General features: G+C 37.2%; 1 protein-coding gene across 1 annotated transcript in view; it reads left to right on the top strand.

The window, feature by feature from the left end:
• The window catches only part of LOC145662092 (SET domain-containing protein SmydA-8-like), a 444,266-nt gene that overhangs the window by 151,611 nt on the left and 275,667 nt on the right, over positions 1 to 16,988 (top strand). The window contains exon 2 of the mRNA XM_081727430.1: positions 5,379 to 6,707. Within this exon, the coding sequence (XP_081583556.1) occupies positions 5,384 to 6,707 (1,324 nt within the window). The 5' untranslated portion in view covers positions 5,379 to 5,383. The remainder of the gene's footprint in view (positions 1 to 5,378; positions 6,708 to 16,988) is intronic.

The following is a 16,988-nucleotide window of genomic DNA, read 5'->3' as shown; positions in this document are numbered from 1 at the left end:
AATTAGAAACACAAAACATTAATTGGCCGAAAGTACGAAAATTACCAGCTCTGTTGAAAAGGGTATTTTTCAAGACCGGGAGAGAATTCTATAGTTCAACGTAGAACTGAGACCTGCACGTGACTGATTTTCAGACAGTGAAATCCATACTCACAAAGAAAATATTTAATCAAACATTTTTAACACTCTTTATATGTGCAGACTCCATATAAGTAAAGCAAACAGTTAAAATTATCTCTCAAGGTTCAAATTGGACCACGATCATAATGAAATCGTGTCTTGCAATTAATCACGCGTATGGCCTGTAAGAAATCGGTAGCGTAGTTGTTTACCACGAGAGGGTAAAATCAATGTGTAAATGTGATTGAAGGCGGTTGTATATCCGTACGCAGAAATTTTGTGTACTATTATAATTGTTTACTTTGTTGTTTTTCTTATGTGTAGAACAATTAAACTACTACATATGGTAAAACACAACACGATATCAAAAAATGAAAAAAATTACATTCTTGCACTGTATTATTATTTTTCATTTTTGTTTGCAAAGGATTCGTAAGTATCATCAGTTTGCTTATTGGCGCATCAAGAATACTTTCCAGTAAATTATATTTCTTAAAAGCAGTAACTCAGGGAATTTTATTATCAATTTTCACATTACATATCATCTGGAAAATTATAGAATTGTTTCGTCTAGTGGAATTACTACTTCATTATATGCATTATAGAATATCTCCCTCTCTTTAATTGTTTCATAAACTACCTTATTAAATGTTCAATTTTCTATGTAAACATTTAATATTAATATTGAAATGAAAGTTATATAATGCATTTAATTAAGTAGTGATGCCACGAGAGAATATATTGCTTGTGTATCCTCTTCATAACGAGTGGAGACAGACATAATTTTCGAGATGAGACGACGTTTGCATGATACCATAGCAGACAGCCCACAATTTCATCTCGAATCATCTCTTGCCAACAGTATTAAATTAGGTAACTTTTTCTTAGGAAACCTTTAAAGATCGGTAACTGTCGAAAAAGTTTAACTAAATAAACAAGCAGTAAAATCCTGACTTACATTGCATTTTAAATATCTGGAATGTAGTTATCACTAACAATTACATAAATGTTGTCACAAAGGTGGAAATCGGAGTATTGCTTTGTTTTATTTCCATGAGCGCTATATATGAAATTTTGTATATAGTTTATACGAAGAAAGTAACAAATATGTTTCTAATATACAAATCATTTTTCTAAGAGCGTACAGAAAATAAATATATTTTAGAGTAATTGCCCACACTCTGTTCGAATAGAATTTATTTATTCTCTTCCAAAAAGTTGAGAAAATTTCAATTCTTTCTTTAACCTACTGCATTGTCAGATTTATTGCAATAAATTTTTGGAGTGAATTATCTCCTTTAGATATGTTACTATTAAGTGCGTTAGTTAATATATGTTTGCTTTATATAATGTGTTGTTATATATATTATATGAGCGTCACTCAAAATAATATATATTTGTTTTAAATTTAGTAATATTTATTCTCTTGTGACATTTAGAAAAGATTTCCTGCGAAGAAATGTAATCTTATTACTTGGGTTATACCCATTGCAGAACTCCGGCAAAATCTACTGGATATGTTTATTTTGGTCAAGGAGTAGTTATACATTATGTTGCCGTGTTTAGACATATATTTATACATCCTGGTACTTAATGTGGTTTTATCAACAAATAAAACTTCCCTACTTTGTACTGCTTTGCCTTCTCCTTTTGAAGTTGAAGTTCAATTTCATCACCAAGACAATGTAAGTCTTAGACCGACATATTTCTCTGCACGATAAAAAGAACGATCTAAACAAAATTGAAAATTTCCTTAGAATTAAGCTATTTCATAATAATGCACTGCTATTGGTGTACTTAAAAATACGAAATCATTAAGCTACTTTAAGACACAACTGAATATATTCAAGATATTTCTCTATAATATCTTAAAATTTCAGTTATAAAATAAATCATGACAATAAAGTTTTATTTCGTTTGTTGAAGGTTGTCAATAAAGGTGTTTCTTATTTTTCCTACTACAGAAGTTAATTAATGAATATGACTTCATAAAATTTGTATACAAGGAAGATTCAATAAAGTATGACACTGTCATTTCCCTTTATATAATACTAGCTAGGAAATTTTTCACACCATATCTTCCCGTAATACTGAATTATCTCCTTGGATGAGAAAAAATATTTGTAGATCAGGAAGATTTTCGCTCTAGATGTTTTCTGATCACAAGTTTCCGGTTGAGCTGCACCAGTTGTTGAAAGTTTACATATTCACATCTTCTCTGACACTAAACTTCAAGGACACCAGGTTGCTATGAGCAAAGTTGGGGCAACCCACTTTTATTGCTCTTGAACATAAACAAAAGCAGCCACTTACGAACAATTCAGAAGAGCTGTGGATATGCTGTCTCCTCGACCATGTTTTCTATGGCACATGCACTTCAAGATAAGCCCAGAGCTCTAAGCAGCAAGTTTGAGAAGGCCTACCAATTAGAACGAAATGAAAGAAACAACACTCTAGGTATCACCACTTTCACTGACTTCCTTTTATCACAATCGGTGCCGCAAATATTTTTCTTTATCGAAAGTAGCTTCGTATAGATATAAAAGATGAGAATGTGAGAGGAAAAATGAATTTTTAATTTAACAATCTATGATTATCCTGCTAAAGAAGATGGATGATTCATGAAAGAGAATAACTATTTAAAAATGGTAAAATAAGAATGTGGAAGGAAATAGATGAACCGAAAGAAAATTCACGAACACGATATTCCCACCAGAGACACACGTGGCCTCTGACACCACAGATCGTTCGCACCAGGTGTTAGTGCTTTACCACTGAGCCACCGTGCTTCTAGTGACTAAATTTGGCTGAAACACATTATAACTGCAAACAAAAATTGGGTGTATTTTTAAGACCCGAAGAATTGGGCGAATTGCGTTGATAAATTATGGGATTATGGAAGTAAGCGATGTGGGTACAGATCCTAGTCTTCCGTAGGAAAGGCAGTAACCAAAATTAGGAATAATCTCAGTCAGCAAAAGGGTAGTTCATTTGTAGTTTAACGTCACTTTGTAGTCCTACGCTACATAAATGGAAACTTACAGCTTAATATGGGGGCCAAACAACATGAGCTCCAAGCAAAAATAAAACCTTAAGCTAAAAGATGGTTTTACTTTCAATAAAGTAGGATAGGCAATGAATTCTTCTTAGAATGTACTTAAATTTGTTAAGGAATACGTAACTAACAGTTGCTGGCACATGAAACCCACATGTATTGGGATTGCGGGGATTCAGTAGTGTAGCACTCACCATGGATTTCTAACTCAATTCAAATTTCTTCCAAGTGGGAGTTGTGGTATAAATGCATAGTGTTGCTGAGTTCTCTTTCGGATTCTACGATTTCCTCTGATATTTTCGTTCCACCATTACCATTAATCCAATTATCGCCATCCCTATAATCCTCGGAGCATAATAATGAAACATGCAACCAAGAACGCTCAGATATACCATGCTTATCATATTACAGGATCACCGAAAATATGGAGAAAGTTGTAAGTTTTCCAAAGTAAATTATTTTAGCTCCAAACGATGGGAAACTCTATCTAATGAAACAAAGAGACTGCTAAGAGCGATTTCCTAACTTTATGCTGCAAAGCATAGGGCATGAGTTATCCTCAAATTAAGAATTGTTTCATTTGATGGGGATTAATCAATTTAACAGATTTATTAATATCATTTTGAAATATTTCAGGAAATTTACTTACGGTTTGCTTGTTCGAATAGCTATTGTTGATTTCAACGACTTGGAGTATGACACCCATCTAATATTCTTTCGTGATTTCCCAATTAATCTTTTCTCATCTAAGAAAATAGTATCCAAGTGTAATCTCGCGAAAACGGGATGTTACTTCCAATTTCAAAGAGTAACTCAGATATGTTCCTGAGAAATTGGCTCTCACTTAGATTTGAGATATGCCTCTATGACTGAGATTACCTTTAGATGGCATATCATCTTATTTCTCAACCGAGTATAAATGAAATGAAATGAAATCTTTGAGTTTTACGTCCCATGGTTATGCCGGTTAGGCTAAAGGAGACGGTGATTATGAGAAATGAATGAAATGGTGGAATCAAGATATGGGGAGGAAACGGGAGAACCCCGAGAAAACCCACGAGCACGGTATTTGTCCACCACAAAGTCCACACGGCGCGAGCTGGGATCGAACCAGGGACTCCAAGCACCGGAGGTGAACGCTCTACCACTGAGCTACCGCGCCCCCGAACAACCGAGTATAGGATTGGCTAGTACTCGTACCGTAGCACCGGTTTCACATAAAAGTGATATTACTGGATTGTCACATAACAAATCTAGTAAAAGGGTTTCTAGTTCTTTGAACTCAAGCTGGAACGTTTGATCACAGTTTTCAAATGTTCCTATGTGTTAATCGATTTATACGTACTCCGATTAAGTCATTACTACAAAACCAACATAATAATGGATCTTCAATCATAACATAATTGTGAGAATCCAAAGTTACTAGACAATTCGATTATGTTCAGACAACAGTTTTCAAAATGTATAAACTTCCAAATTTCTTCCTTCGTTTGCGTTTAAATTATTCGACACACATCGACTAAAATATGAAAAGCTTACTATTTATTTAGGTGATATTTGTATATATATATATATATATAAGAATGAGCTAACATGTTCTTGAAGATGATGTTTCTCTTGTGTGTTACAGAGATGTAAAATTCCTGCCGAAGTAGAACATATTTAAGTTTATTGAAATCCCCAACTTGTGTTCGAAACGTAACCTATAGACCTTTTTCAAATAGGAACACTTTAAAGGCATAAACAGATTGTTTCCGAATATAAGGATACTGAAGAGTATAGATTTAATCCTAAAGAAACCAGTAGCATTGTAACTACTTTTAAGAAAAAGAATACATGTACACGTTTCACAATCAAACAACAGACCCTCGGGGTAACAACTAACAAACTAAATAGGAATTTCACACACATAAATAGGAATTTTGATACGAGCCAGAAACGACTCACCAAGGATTTTTGTATGCCTTCCACCAGTGTCAGCGAAGAAAGAGGGGAGGATAAGTCAATTTTGTTGACTGAGGAAATTCTTTGAAAGAAATCAAATATATTAACACGTAATATGTGTAGTTAGTAACAAATTAGTGACTCCGATAGTGCCAGTCTTTATTGAATACTCCTCGATTACTTAAATTTAAGTTAAATAATGTAATTCCAACAGTATACAAAATGGAATTCCTTGGCAATACTTTCTACTTCTTTTCAGGAATAATGGCTTCTCAAGTTTGTGAGATATGTCTCAAACCGGCGAATAAAAAGTGTTCTGCTTGTCATCTTGTATACTATTGTTCCAGAGATCATCAAAGGGAAGATTGGAAGAATCATAAGGCCAATTGTTGTCCCTTCACTTTAACATATAAGCCCGAGCTTGGTAGACATTTAGTTGCAAATCGTGAAATTGCTGCTGGTGAACTAATTATAAGAGAATTTCCTTTAGTTGTTGGTCCCAGGCAATTTACAGAAGCAGTGTGTCTTGGTTGTTATAGAATTGCAGATGGAACACGCGAGTGTTCTCTCTGTGGGTGGCCTATTTGCAGCGAGAAATGCGAGAAATCAGTAGATCACAAACCAGAGTGCTTGCTGACTCAGAAACGTGGATACAAAATTACTATAAAGACGTTTTTCGTACCGCATCCAATGTTCCAAAGTGTAACTGTTTTAAGATGTATTTATCTTGCTCTAACTAAGGACTCAAGATGGGAAAAGATTATGAATCTTGTTTCGCATTTAGATAAACGAATCGGAACTGAACGCTATAAAGAAGATTGCTCTGTCATAGGAAATACGATCAGGAGGTTTTTCTTACTAGAACACTTTTCAGAGGAACAAATAATGGAAGTGTGTAGCATTATACAAGTCAATGGACACGAAGTACCTCTTACTGATCCACCACACATCGCTGTGTTTGAAAAAGCGTCAATGATAGAAAGTAATTGTCAACCAAATTGTTCCAAATCATTTTCAAACGAAGGTGAAATTATAATACGGGCATCAACACAGATAAAAAAAGGTGAGCACCTTAGTATTTCTTATGTTGATCCTATATGGGGAACAAGAAATAGAAGACAGGTTCTACTAGAAACAAAATATTTCTCTTGTGCGTGTATGAGATGCAGAGATCCTACCGAGCTCGGAACACATTTTAGTTCATTGAAGTGCCCGAATTGTTTTAAAAACCAAATTTCTGGATATCTTTTACCCAAGGACCCTTTAGAAAACAAAACTGAATGGCTGTGTGATGTCTGCGAATATACGGATACTGGAGAGAATGTAGATTTAATCGTGGAGAAAGTAGGAAAAGAGTTGATATTGTTACAAAAGGGAAACATTCAAGAATGTGACCAATTTATTAGAAAATATTCAGAAAATTTGTTACATCCCAATCACTATTATTTAATTGAAGTAAAGTTGGCCCTTGTACAATTGTACGGAAGAACTTCTGAAGCAACTTTAAGACAAATATCGGATACAGCACTAGCATTTAAATTGGAACTTTGCAACGATTTACTGAAAATTATGGATATTCTGGTTCCAGGTAAGATAATTTCTATTGTATAGTTATAACAAAAATATTGTACGAGTCAAATGAAACGAACGAAAACAAGTAAACAGACAAGAAATATTAATTCTTTCTTCATGGAAGCTTATCATTCCTTTCCAGCCACGAGACTATATGAGACCTGAATCGACAATCGACCTTTCCGAACTGCGCTACATATTGCTGGGACCTAAACCCATATAATTCGTTCAATGCTCTCTCGCAAGGAATGAAACCCGGGACCCTATACCAGAAGTACAATATAATACAGAAGAACAATGAAAGAATGTGTCAGATATACCATACGCGTAACTAGAGAGAGCCAGGTCCCCCAGGAACAAAGCTGCCTCCCAGAATATATTTAGTGGACGACAATAATATGGTAAGTTTACCTGAACCGTTTTAATGATGTTTCCATTCGACACATGTAACAGTGACTCTCCTTCATGCAACCATCGATCTTTTTTTTTTTTTTTAAATGTAGTCTTGGTGCCTGCATGAGTGTATGTAATGGAGTTACTGGACGATTGTGATGGTGGATAGTGTAACGGCATCCCAAACTGCGCTACTTACTTTCTTCATTTGAATGTTATTATTTGAATATTCTTTATTTTTCTATTGTTTAAAGTAATTAACATTATTAACGGAATACAATTTACCTATACACCTCGGAATATATATACGTGTGTGTGTGTGTGTGTGCGTATATAGAGTGTTTCGAAACAACACCGACAACATTAGGGAGGTGATTCCTGACACCAAGATAAGACGTAAAGTATAGACCAACCTGGGTGCACAAATGCTTTCTTTTGGAGTTATAGGCTTGCGAAAACATGGAAAAATGAACTTTAAAGGTCCATATTTCCAATACTATGGGATTTACCGTAGTCGGGTCAAAATTTTGTTTAGGAACTAGTATGTCCCCTATCTAAATATCCATGTTTCAAAATCCTGCGGTACTTCCGCAACAATTGTTAGAGGGGCAGTTGGTGAGTACTTCAAATTATATGCCCGTAGCCAAACCGCCTCTATAAAAATTGTTGCGTGAGTACTTTAGGATTCTGAAACATCTATTTTTGGATAGTGCACATATTAACTCCTATGTGAAGTCTGGATCCAAGTACGGTAGGTCCTATAGCTTTGGAACTATGGACCTTTAAAGTTCATTTTTCATGTTTTTGGCAGCCTATAACTCCGAAAGGAAGTATTTGTACACCTAGGTTGGCCTGCACTTTTCGTCTTATCTTGGTTTCCGGAATGATCTCCCACAAGTTGTCGATGTTGCTTTGAAACACCGTATCTATCTATCTATCTATCTATCTATCTATCTATCTATCTATCTATCTATCTATCTATCTATCTATCTATCTATCTATCTATCTAGGGTGAATGGGCCTATTCTCGTCATACCCGCAATGGTCGTCATGGCCAAATTAATTCTTTCATAAGATGGCGTAAGTCATGGTTGTACGAATACAAGCTGGCTAATCTGTAACGTCTATGGGTTTAGTTTTTAGTCCGCCTTGCGTTAACTCCTAGTCGGGCGTCTTTTGTTTCCTATCTTCAGTTGAAGTGCAAAGGCTGCTGTTTTGCGTGCTAATTGCAGTTTTTGGAAAATTAAAAAACTTGCTGCTGGTGGTTGAAAACCAGCAGAGGACGGCACTAAAAGGTAAGATAATTATTTTTCTCTATCAACCTAAGTCTCTGTTAAATGTTTACCATGCATTTGTCTCTGAAATTCATATTTGAGCAAAAAAACAGTGATGTGACGACTATAGGTTTAAGAAAATTTGAGATCTTCCTTATTTTGTCAGGTATGCCGAAGACTGTTTTTTAAAACAAATATAGAAGCTTCAAAAATCATTTTAATGTTTTTGTTGGGGTGGAAGGTATCAGCTACAAAATTTTGGCGCTAATATCTTGTACCTTTCCAAAGGGCGTCATATGGGTGACGAACACGGGTTAAGTGGGTGACGACTACAGGAGTAATTGGGAACAATTTATTTCTATTGGATAATTTTTCCTTCTTTCCTCTCCGAGGTGAGTAAATTATTGAAGTTTCATCTCTGTAACTGATTTTCAAATGTATAAATTTAAAATTGTCCTATAACGAGATAACATTTTAAGAAAAGCAAATTAACTGTTTCACTTTGCCATGTTTTCATTAGTACCAGAATTTTGAATCTAACTCCCGTCTCATTTGTAGATCTTACCTCGCTTATTTATGAGCTACTGGCAGGTGGTGAAACGTCTTAGAAGGTGACTCTTTCTTACCTACGATATTCATATTTTTTTTCTATATTTTCAAGTGCTGTAACTATGAACGAAAATACCAAAAGACGGAAGATTTTACAATATTCTGAAGATGCGATGCACAAAGCCATTTCTGAAGTAGGGTCAAAGTCTATGAGTAGCAAGAAGGCTGCTGCAATTTTTGGTGTTCCTCGAATAACGTTATCAGATAAAGTTAGTGGAAAAGTGCCTGAACAATGAAAAATGGGACCGAAACATGTTCTCTCACAACAAGAGGAAGACATTGTTGCAGTTGGTAGATTTTGCAAAGTAAGGATTTCTAAGGAAAACGTACGATCTCCTGGATACCATGCTGAAAATAATTAAATCAGATGTCCGGAAGTCACTTTTTCCAGAGGGGAAACCTGGTGAAAATGGTACAAAGTAAGTAATGCCAGGTTTGACTTCTATTCTTGATTAACTAATTGCAAATCTGATGAAATTTACAAATATAATGGTGCTCATTTTATTAGCAAACAGTGTGGATTAAAACTAACAGTTTCATGTGTAAACAAAATATTACAGAATATTTCGTCCCACTTGCTGTAACTTTATTAGGTGCACAATTTGCGTGTGGACAAATGTCTTAATTTCCATTTCAAAAATGTTGCTATTAGTACCTCACCTTTTCTGCAATTTTTGAGGTACGAACGTTTGTTTAAATTCGTTGTTAGCTTGGCCCTTACACTATAAAATACTTCACAATCCCTCTCTGCGTAGGATTGAGTTCATATCTGATAAAATTTCTAAAATTAACTCTGCTCATGATTCTACAAACAGTATGAATTAAAACTCATCCTTCCACGCGTAAAAAATATTACTATAGATATTTCGTCCCACTAGCTAGGACTTATTTAGTTGTACAGCTACAACCAAGAAGTGGGACAAATTAACGTGTAGCTATAATTTGTGTTACATGTGCATACATGAGTTTTCATTCACAATGTTTGTCATTTAAGTAGTTAACCCTGTTTTATTTTCAGGTTTTTCTACAACGACATCCGATTTTCAGCCTGCGAACTGCAGAGTCTGTAACTACCGGAAGAGCTCATGTTTCTAAACAAAGCCTTCGGAATTGGTTTTTGAAAACTAAAGGAATTCTTACAGGGTGAGAAATTAGTTCAAGAGTTTAGTGGCTCAAGGAAAGTTGGAAATGGGGATGAAACAAACTTCCAACCATACTCCAAAAGTGAAACTGTAATTGAAAATAAAAGGATGGGAAAACTTTTAGGAAATAAAACACGGAAACGAAAAGGAAACCATTAGAGTTATGTGCTCATTTTCTGCGGATGGAGAAGTTTTACCGGGAAGTTTGAGACTACCTTCCGGCACCGTGAGTTATAGGACTCTCTGAATCTGGATGGATGAAGTCAGATGTGTTATTTGAATACATTTCAAATATTTTGTATCTTTACTTAAAAGAAACTGACAGACTTCCCTTTTTATATTTCATTCATGGACATAAATCTCACATTACCAAAAACAGTGTTCTAATTTCTGCACCAAGAATGAAATTGTTTTTTGTTATTTTCATCCAAATGACACACATATAATCTACCCTGCAGATGGAAGGGTTTATAAACCAATGAAACAACATTGCGGGAAAGCTGTTTATGAATGACAAAAGCTTAATCCAAATCGAACGGTGATCAAAGCGGATTTTGCACCAATTCTAGTGGACGTTGTAAAAACTAAAGCCACACCGGAGACGATAAAGGATAGCTCTCGGGTGTTTGGACTTGCCCCTTTATATGTAGATGCAGTTGATTATTCAAATTGTTTGGATCCTCACACACGGGGAGAAACTATCGAACATCAAAGCAGCATCTCAAAGAAGTGTGGTGTCGAAGAATATCACACGGCTCTTAATGTTTTACAGAATGAAATCGGTCATGAGATGCTTGTTAAATTTAACGACGTCTTGGGAGGAAAATCTACTATCGACCCTGAAGACCAAAAGCTCTACAATATCTGGGAATCAATTAAGAAGAAAGCAGAAATAAGCAATCATCTGGTCAAAGATTCTGTGTCTGCGAGTGTGGGAAGTGAGCCAATATTAAATCAACCGTCGCAAACTCCCGGGAAGGAAGGCGGTTTCAGTGGAGATTCTCTTGTCAAATCACAAGTCACTGTTCCTTCTCCGTTTAAGAAACATCACTGGTAGCCAAGAGAGGTGGAACGCAAGAAAACCTGAAGATCAACTCAGAAATTCCCATCAGCTGTTTTGTCTGGTGAATGGAAACAATTCTATGAGAAACAGGAAGCTGACAAAAGAGAGATATCTCTCTCTCAAGAAGCCAGAAAACGAAAAAGACTCGAAGCTGAAACAAGAAAGAGAACCACAATTACAAAACCACGCAATGATTCTCAGTTATGTGCCAAATATAATGAGTTAGTAATACTCACTGATAACCCTACATGTATCAAATGCAACAGAATCTTTCACGCTAATTGTATTAGCAAATCACACAAAGAATTTTTCCCAGGTGTAGATGATTCTGATTCAAATGTGGAATCCATGTGCGAAAATTGTTTCGATGTGCGTCATAGTGATGATGATAATGACCTTATTTTACTTGCTAGCCACTCATTTAAGCATTAATAATTACATAAGCTTGAACTTTAAGAATTTGTAAGAGTGACGAACACTGGAAGTTTAAGGTGACGACTTTGAGAATTTTTGTGACGACTATAAGCATTTTTCACATGTTTGGATTGTTTTAATTGTAAAATTTCTTCTGTGTTTTATATCAATGGTAATGATCCTGTATCACACAATAAGCTATAAATATTAGAACCTATGTACAATTTAAGCATTCACCCGTATCTATTAAAAGTTATGTAATAAAAGGCAATGTTGCAATCAAAAAGTGACGACTATTGGCACATTTACCCTATATCCTCAGATCAAAATAAGAGAAAAAGTTCAAATGGACCTATGGTGAAAAGTGCATAGTTTCAGAGCTAGGACTGTCCAAAATTGCGAAAAAGCTAAAATTCAATAGGTCCTATTTCGAATTCCAGAAACTGTGGATGGTGGTTCTTATCAGCGTAAAGGAAGCCACGTATACACAATCCAAAATTTCATATTTCATCAGTTGTCAGTAGGTATAGAGGGTATTCCCTACAGAGTGTAATTCTCAGATATGTTTTCAATAGAGTTTTCAGATATACCCTGATTTCTAGAAGAGTCTAAAGTAGGCAGGAGGTAAACCTTGACAACAATGGACATCCAAAGCTTCGGAGGGAGGGCTGAAGGGTTAGAAACAGGTAGCTCAATGTATCTTTGTGTTTGGATTAATGTGTAATGATATGTATTTCGTAACAGTATATTTCACGTTTCCTTTACTTATAAGCGTGAAAGATAACATCGCAACATGCGTTTTCCCGAGTACGAGAGACCGTGATTTGACGATCCTTAACACATCCGACATCGCGCCAAAGGATTCCATGTTCACTGATATCAAGTCTTATCGTTTGCCTACCTTGGACCAATCATAAAGTCAGAGCATATCTCAAAATTCAGTTGATGGCATGTCTGGGAATTTCATCCTGCAGGGAATAATCTGTACATCTACTGAACATTAATGAAATATGCATTTTTGATTTGCGTATGTATGACTTCCTTTACGCTGATAAGGACCACCATCCCAAGTCTCTCGAATTCGGAATAGGGCCTCTTGAAATTTGGCTTTTTCGCGATTTTGGACAGCCCTAGCTCTGAAACTATGTACTTTACGCCATGGGTCCATATGAACATTTTCACTTATTTTCGCGTGAGGAATCATCTCTTGAAGTTCGTCGGTATAGTTCGTTAACACCCTGTATATATATATTCATCCTCAAGGCATTGTCAAGGCTCTATATTTGTATTTTGCATTTAAAGTTGCAACCGGGTGTTTCTGACAGCCGTATTCGGTAGCCCGATCATCACCCTTGTTCTTCGCGCGCACAGTCATTCGAAGAAAAGAAAACGTACTCTATACACAAACAGTTTATGGTTGTGAACTCGGAAAGCCTGGCATTTCTGCTTGTCAAGGTCAAAAAGTGGGAGAAAAAAGGATGTGTAGAATGTAAAGAGGGTGCAACAGTGACTGATGCTTGTAGGGAACATATTCATTTGTAGTTCGTGCACATTCCGCCTGTAGCGCTACTGTGGTACAACGTATATTGTAACAGTATAACTCTTGTACACCGCTAGTAAGTCTATTGGCGTTAGTGACGACCGAAACTATGTTGTCAGCTCGGACTGCGATAAGGCACTGCCGTGCTGCTTTTGCTTTTCTTTTTTCCCCTTTTCCATTTGTGAAACGCCAAACATGTTGTTTTTGCTTGTTGCACGCTCTGAACGGGTTCCTGCGAGCGAAGTATTTAAGAAGTTGACTACATATTATTGTTTGCGATAGTTTTAAATTGGTTAACTGTTGAAAAATATACGAAAATAAAACCGTACTTGTTAAGGTATATTAGTCGACGACGTAGCTACTGACAGTGTTGATTACAGATTTTCTCGAGGAAGAATTTAATTACAGTAGAGGTTAAAAGGAGACGTCCACTTAGACAGGCCCCCCTTCTCAGACTCAATCGGAAATGGTCTCAATCGTTTGTACAAAAATGTGCAGGCGAAATTTTCGATTGTACACAATTAGGGGCGCCACCAGAACGAAAATAAAGGGGGGCTGTCTAAATGGTAGCCCCCCACCAACATGTCCAAATCAATCAAAAATTGTCCCAATCGTTTCTACATAGTTTGTACAGAAATATGAAATCGAAATTTTCGTTTGTACACAATTAGGAGCGCCACCAGAACGAAAACAAATTGGGAGCTGTCCAAATGGTAGCCCCCCCACCATGTCCAATTCAATTACAAATTGTCGCAATCGTTTTGTACATCGTTTGTACACGAATGTGCAGGCGAAATTTTCGTTTTACACAATTAGGTGCGCCGCCAGAACGAAAACAAAGTGGGGGCTGTCTACGTGGTACCTCCCACCATGTCTAATTCAATCACAAATTGTCGCAATCGTTTGTACATGGTTTGAACAGAAATGTGAAGGCAAAATTATCGTTTGTACACAATTAGGGGTGCCAGCAGAACGAAAACAACTTGGGGGGCTGTCAAAATGGTAGCCCCCAACCATGTCCAATTCAATCACAAATTGTCGCAATCGTTTTGTACATCGTTTGTACACGAATGTGCAGGCGAAATTTTCATTTTACACAATTAGGTGCGCCGCCAGAACGAAAACAAAGTAGGGGCTGTCTACGTGGTACCTCCCACCATGTCCAATTCAATCACAAATTGTCGCAATCGTTTGTACATGGTTTGAACAGAAATGTGAATGCAAAATTATCGTTTGTACACAATTACGGGCGCCAGCAGAACGAAAACAACTTGGGGGCTGTCAAAATGGTAGCCCCCAACCATATCCAACTCAATCACAAATCGTTGCTATCGTTTGTACATCATTTGTGCAGAAATGTGCAGGCGAAACTTTCGTTTGTACACAATTAGGGGCGCCGCCAGAATGAAAACAAAGTGGGGGCTGTCTAAATGGTAGCCCCCAGCATGTCCAATTCAAGCAAAAATTGTCGCAATCGTTTCTACATCATTTGTACAAAAATGTGCAGGCGAAAATTTTGTGTGTACATAATTAGGAGCACCGTAAAAACTGAAACAAATTGGGAGCTGTCTAAGTGATAGCCTCCCCCCCAAATGTCCAATTCAATCACAAATTATCGCAATCGTTTCCACATCGTTTCTACAGAAATGTGAAGGCTAAAGTTTCGTTTGTACATAATTAAGGGCGCCGCCAGAAGGAAAACAAAGTGGGGGCTGTCTAAGAGATAGCCCACCCACTATGTCCAATTCAAGCATAAATTGTCGCAATCGTTTGTACAGAAATGTGCAGGCGAAATTTTCGTTTGTACACAATTAGAGGCGCGGCGAGAACGAAAAAACTCGGGGCTGTCTAAATGGTAGCCTCCCCACCATGTCCAATTCAATCACAAATTGCATTCGTTTCTACATCGTTTGTACAGAAATGTGCAGACCAAATTTTCGTTTGTACACAATTAGGGCGCCGCCAGAACGAAAACAAAGTGGGGGCTGTCTAAATGGTAGCCCTTCACCATGTGCAATTCAAGCAAAAATCGTTGCTATCGTTTGTGCATCATTTGTGCAGAAATGTGCAGGCGAAACATTCGTTTGTACACAATTAAGGGCGCCGCCAGAATGAAAACAAAGTGGGGTCTGTCTAAATGGTAGCCCACCATTTCCAATTTAATCACAAATTGTCGCAATTGTTTCTACATCGTTTGTACAGAAATGCGCAAACCAAATTTTCGTTTGTACACTATTAGCGGCGCCGTCAGAACAAACACAAAGTGGGGGCTTTCTAAATGGTAGCCCTTCACCATGTCCAATTCAAGCAAAAATCGTTGCTATCGTTTGTACATCATTTGTGCAGAAATGTGCAGGCGAAACTTTCGTTTGTACACAATTAGGGGCGCCGCCAGAATGAAAACAAAGTGGGGTCTGTCTAAATGGTAGCCCACCATTTCCAATTCAATCACAAATTGTCCCAATCGTTTCTACATAGTTTGTACAGAAATATGAAGGCGAAATTTTCGTTTGTACACAATTAGGGGCGCCGCCAGAATGAAAACAAAGTGGGGTCTGTCTAAATGGTAGCCCACCATTTCCAATTTAATCACAAATTGTCGCAATTGTTTCTACATCGTTTGTACAGAAGTGCGCAAACCAAATTTTCGTTTGTACACAATTAGGGGCGCCGCCAGAACGAAAACAAAGTGGGGGCTGTCTAAATGGTAGCCCTTCACCATCTCCAATTCAAGCAAAAATCGTTGCTATCGTTTGTACATCATTTGTGCAGAAATGTGCAGGCGAAACTTTCGTTTGTACACAATTAGGGGCGCCGCCAGAATGAAAACAAAGTGGGGTCTGTCTAAATGGTAGCCCACCATTTCCAAATCAATCACAAATTGTCCCAATCGTTTCTACATAGTTTGTACAGAAATATGAAGGCGAAATTTTCGTTTGTACACAATTAGGAGCGCCACCAGAACGAAAACAAATTGGGAGCTGTCCAAATGGTAGCCCCCCACCATGTCCAATTCAATTACAAATTGTCGCAATCGTTTTGTACATCGTTTGTACACGAATGTGCAGGCGAAATTTTCGTTTTACACAATTAGGTGCGCCGCCAGAACGAAAACAAAGTGGGGGCTGTCTACGTGGTACCTCCCACCATGTCTAATTCAATCACAAATTGTCGCAATCGTTTGTACATGGTTTGAACAAAAATGTGAAAGCAAAATTATCGTTTGTACACAATTAGGGGCGCCACCAGAACGAAAACAACTTGGGGGGCTGTCAAAATGGTAGCCCCCAACCATGTCCAATTCAATCACAAATTGTCGCAATTGTTTTGTACATCGTTTGTACACAAATGTACAGGCGAAATTTTCGTTTTACACAATTAGGTGCGCCGCCAGAACAAAAACAAAGTAGGGGCTGTCTACGTGGTACCTCCCACCATGTCCAATTCAATCACAAATTGTCGCAATCGTTTGTACATGGTTTGAACAGAAATGTGAAGGCAAAATTATCGTTTGTACACAATTAGGGGCGCCAGCAGAACGAAAACAACTTGGGGGGCTGTCAAAATGGTAGCCCCCAACCATGTCCAATTCAATCACAAATTGTCGCAATCGTTTGTACGTCGTTTGTACAGAAATGCGCAGGCGAAATTTTCGTTTGTACACAATTAGAGGCGCCGCGAGAACGAAAAAACTCGGGGCTGTCTAAATGGTAGCCTCCCCACCATGTCCAATTCAATCACAAATTGTCGCATTCGTTTCTACATCGTTTGTACAGAAATGTGCAGACCAAATTTTCGTTTGTACACAATTAGCGGCGCCGCCAAAAGGAAAACAAAGTGGGGGCTGTCTAAATGGTAGCCC

This window comes from Thermobia domestica, chromosome 10 (genome assembly GCF_964235325.1).
Source record: "Thermobia domestica chromosome 10, izTheDome1.hap1.1, whole genome shotgun sequence".
NCBI lineage: Eukaryota > Metazoa > Arthropoda > Insecta > Zygentoma > Lepismatidae > Thermobia > Thermobia domestica.
Note: the sequence above shows the minus strand (reverse complement) of the source record. Positions and strands in the feature narration are given on the sequence as shown.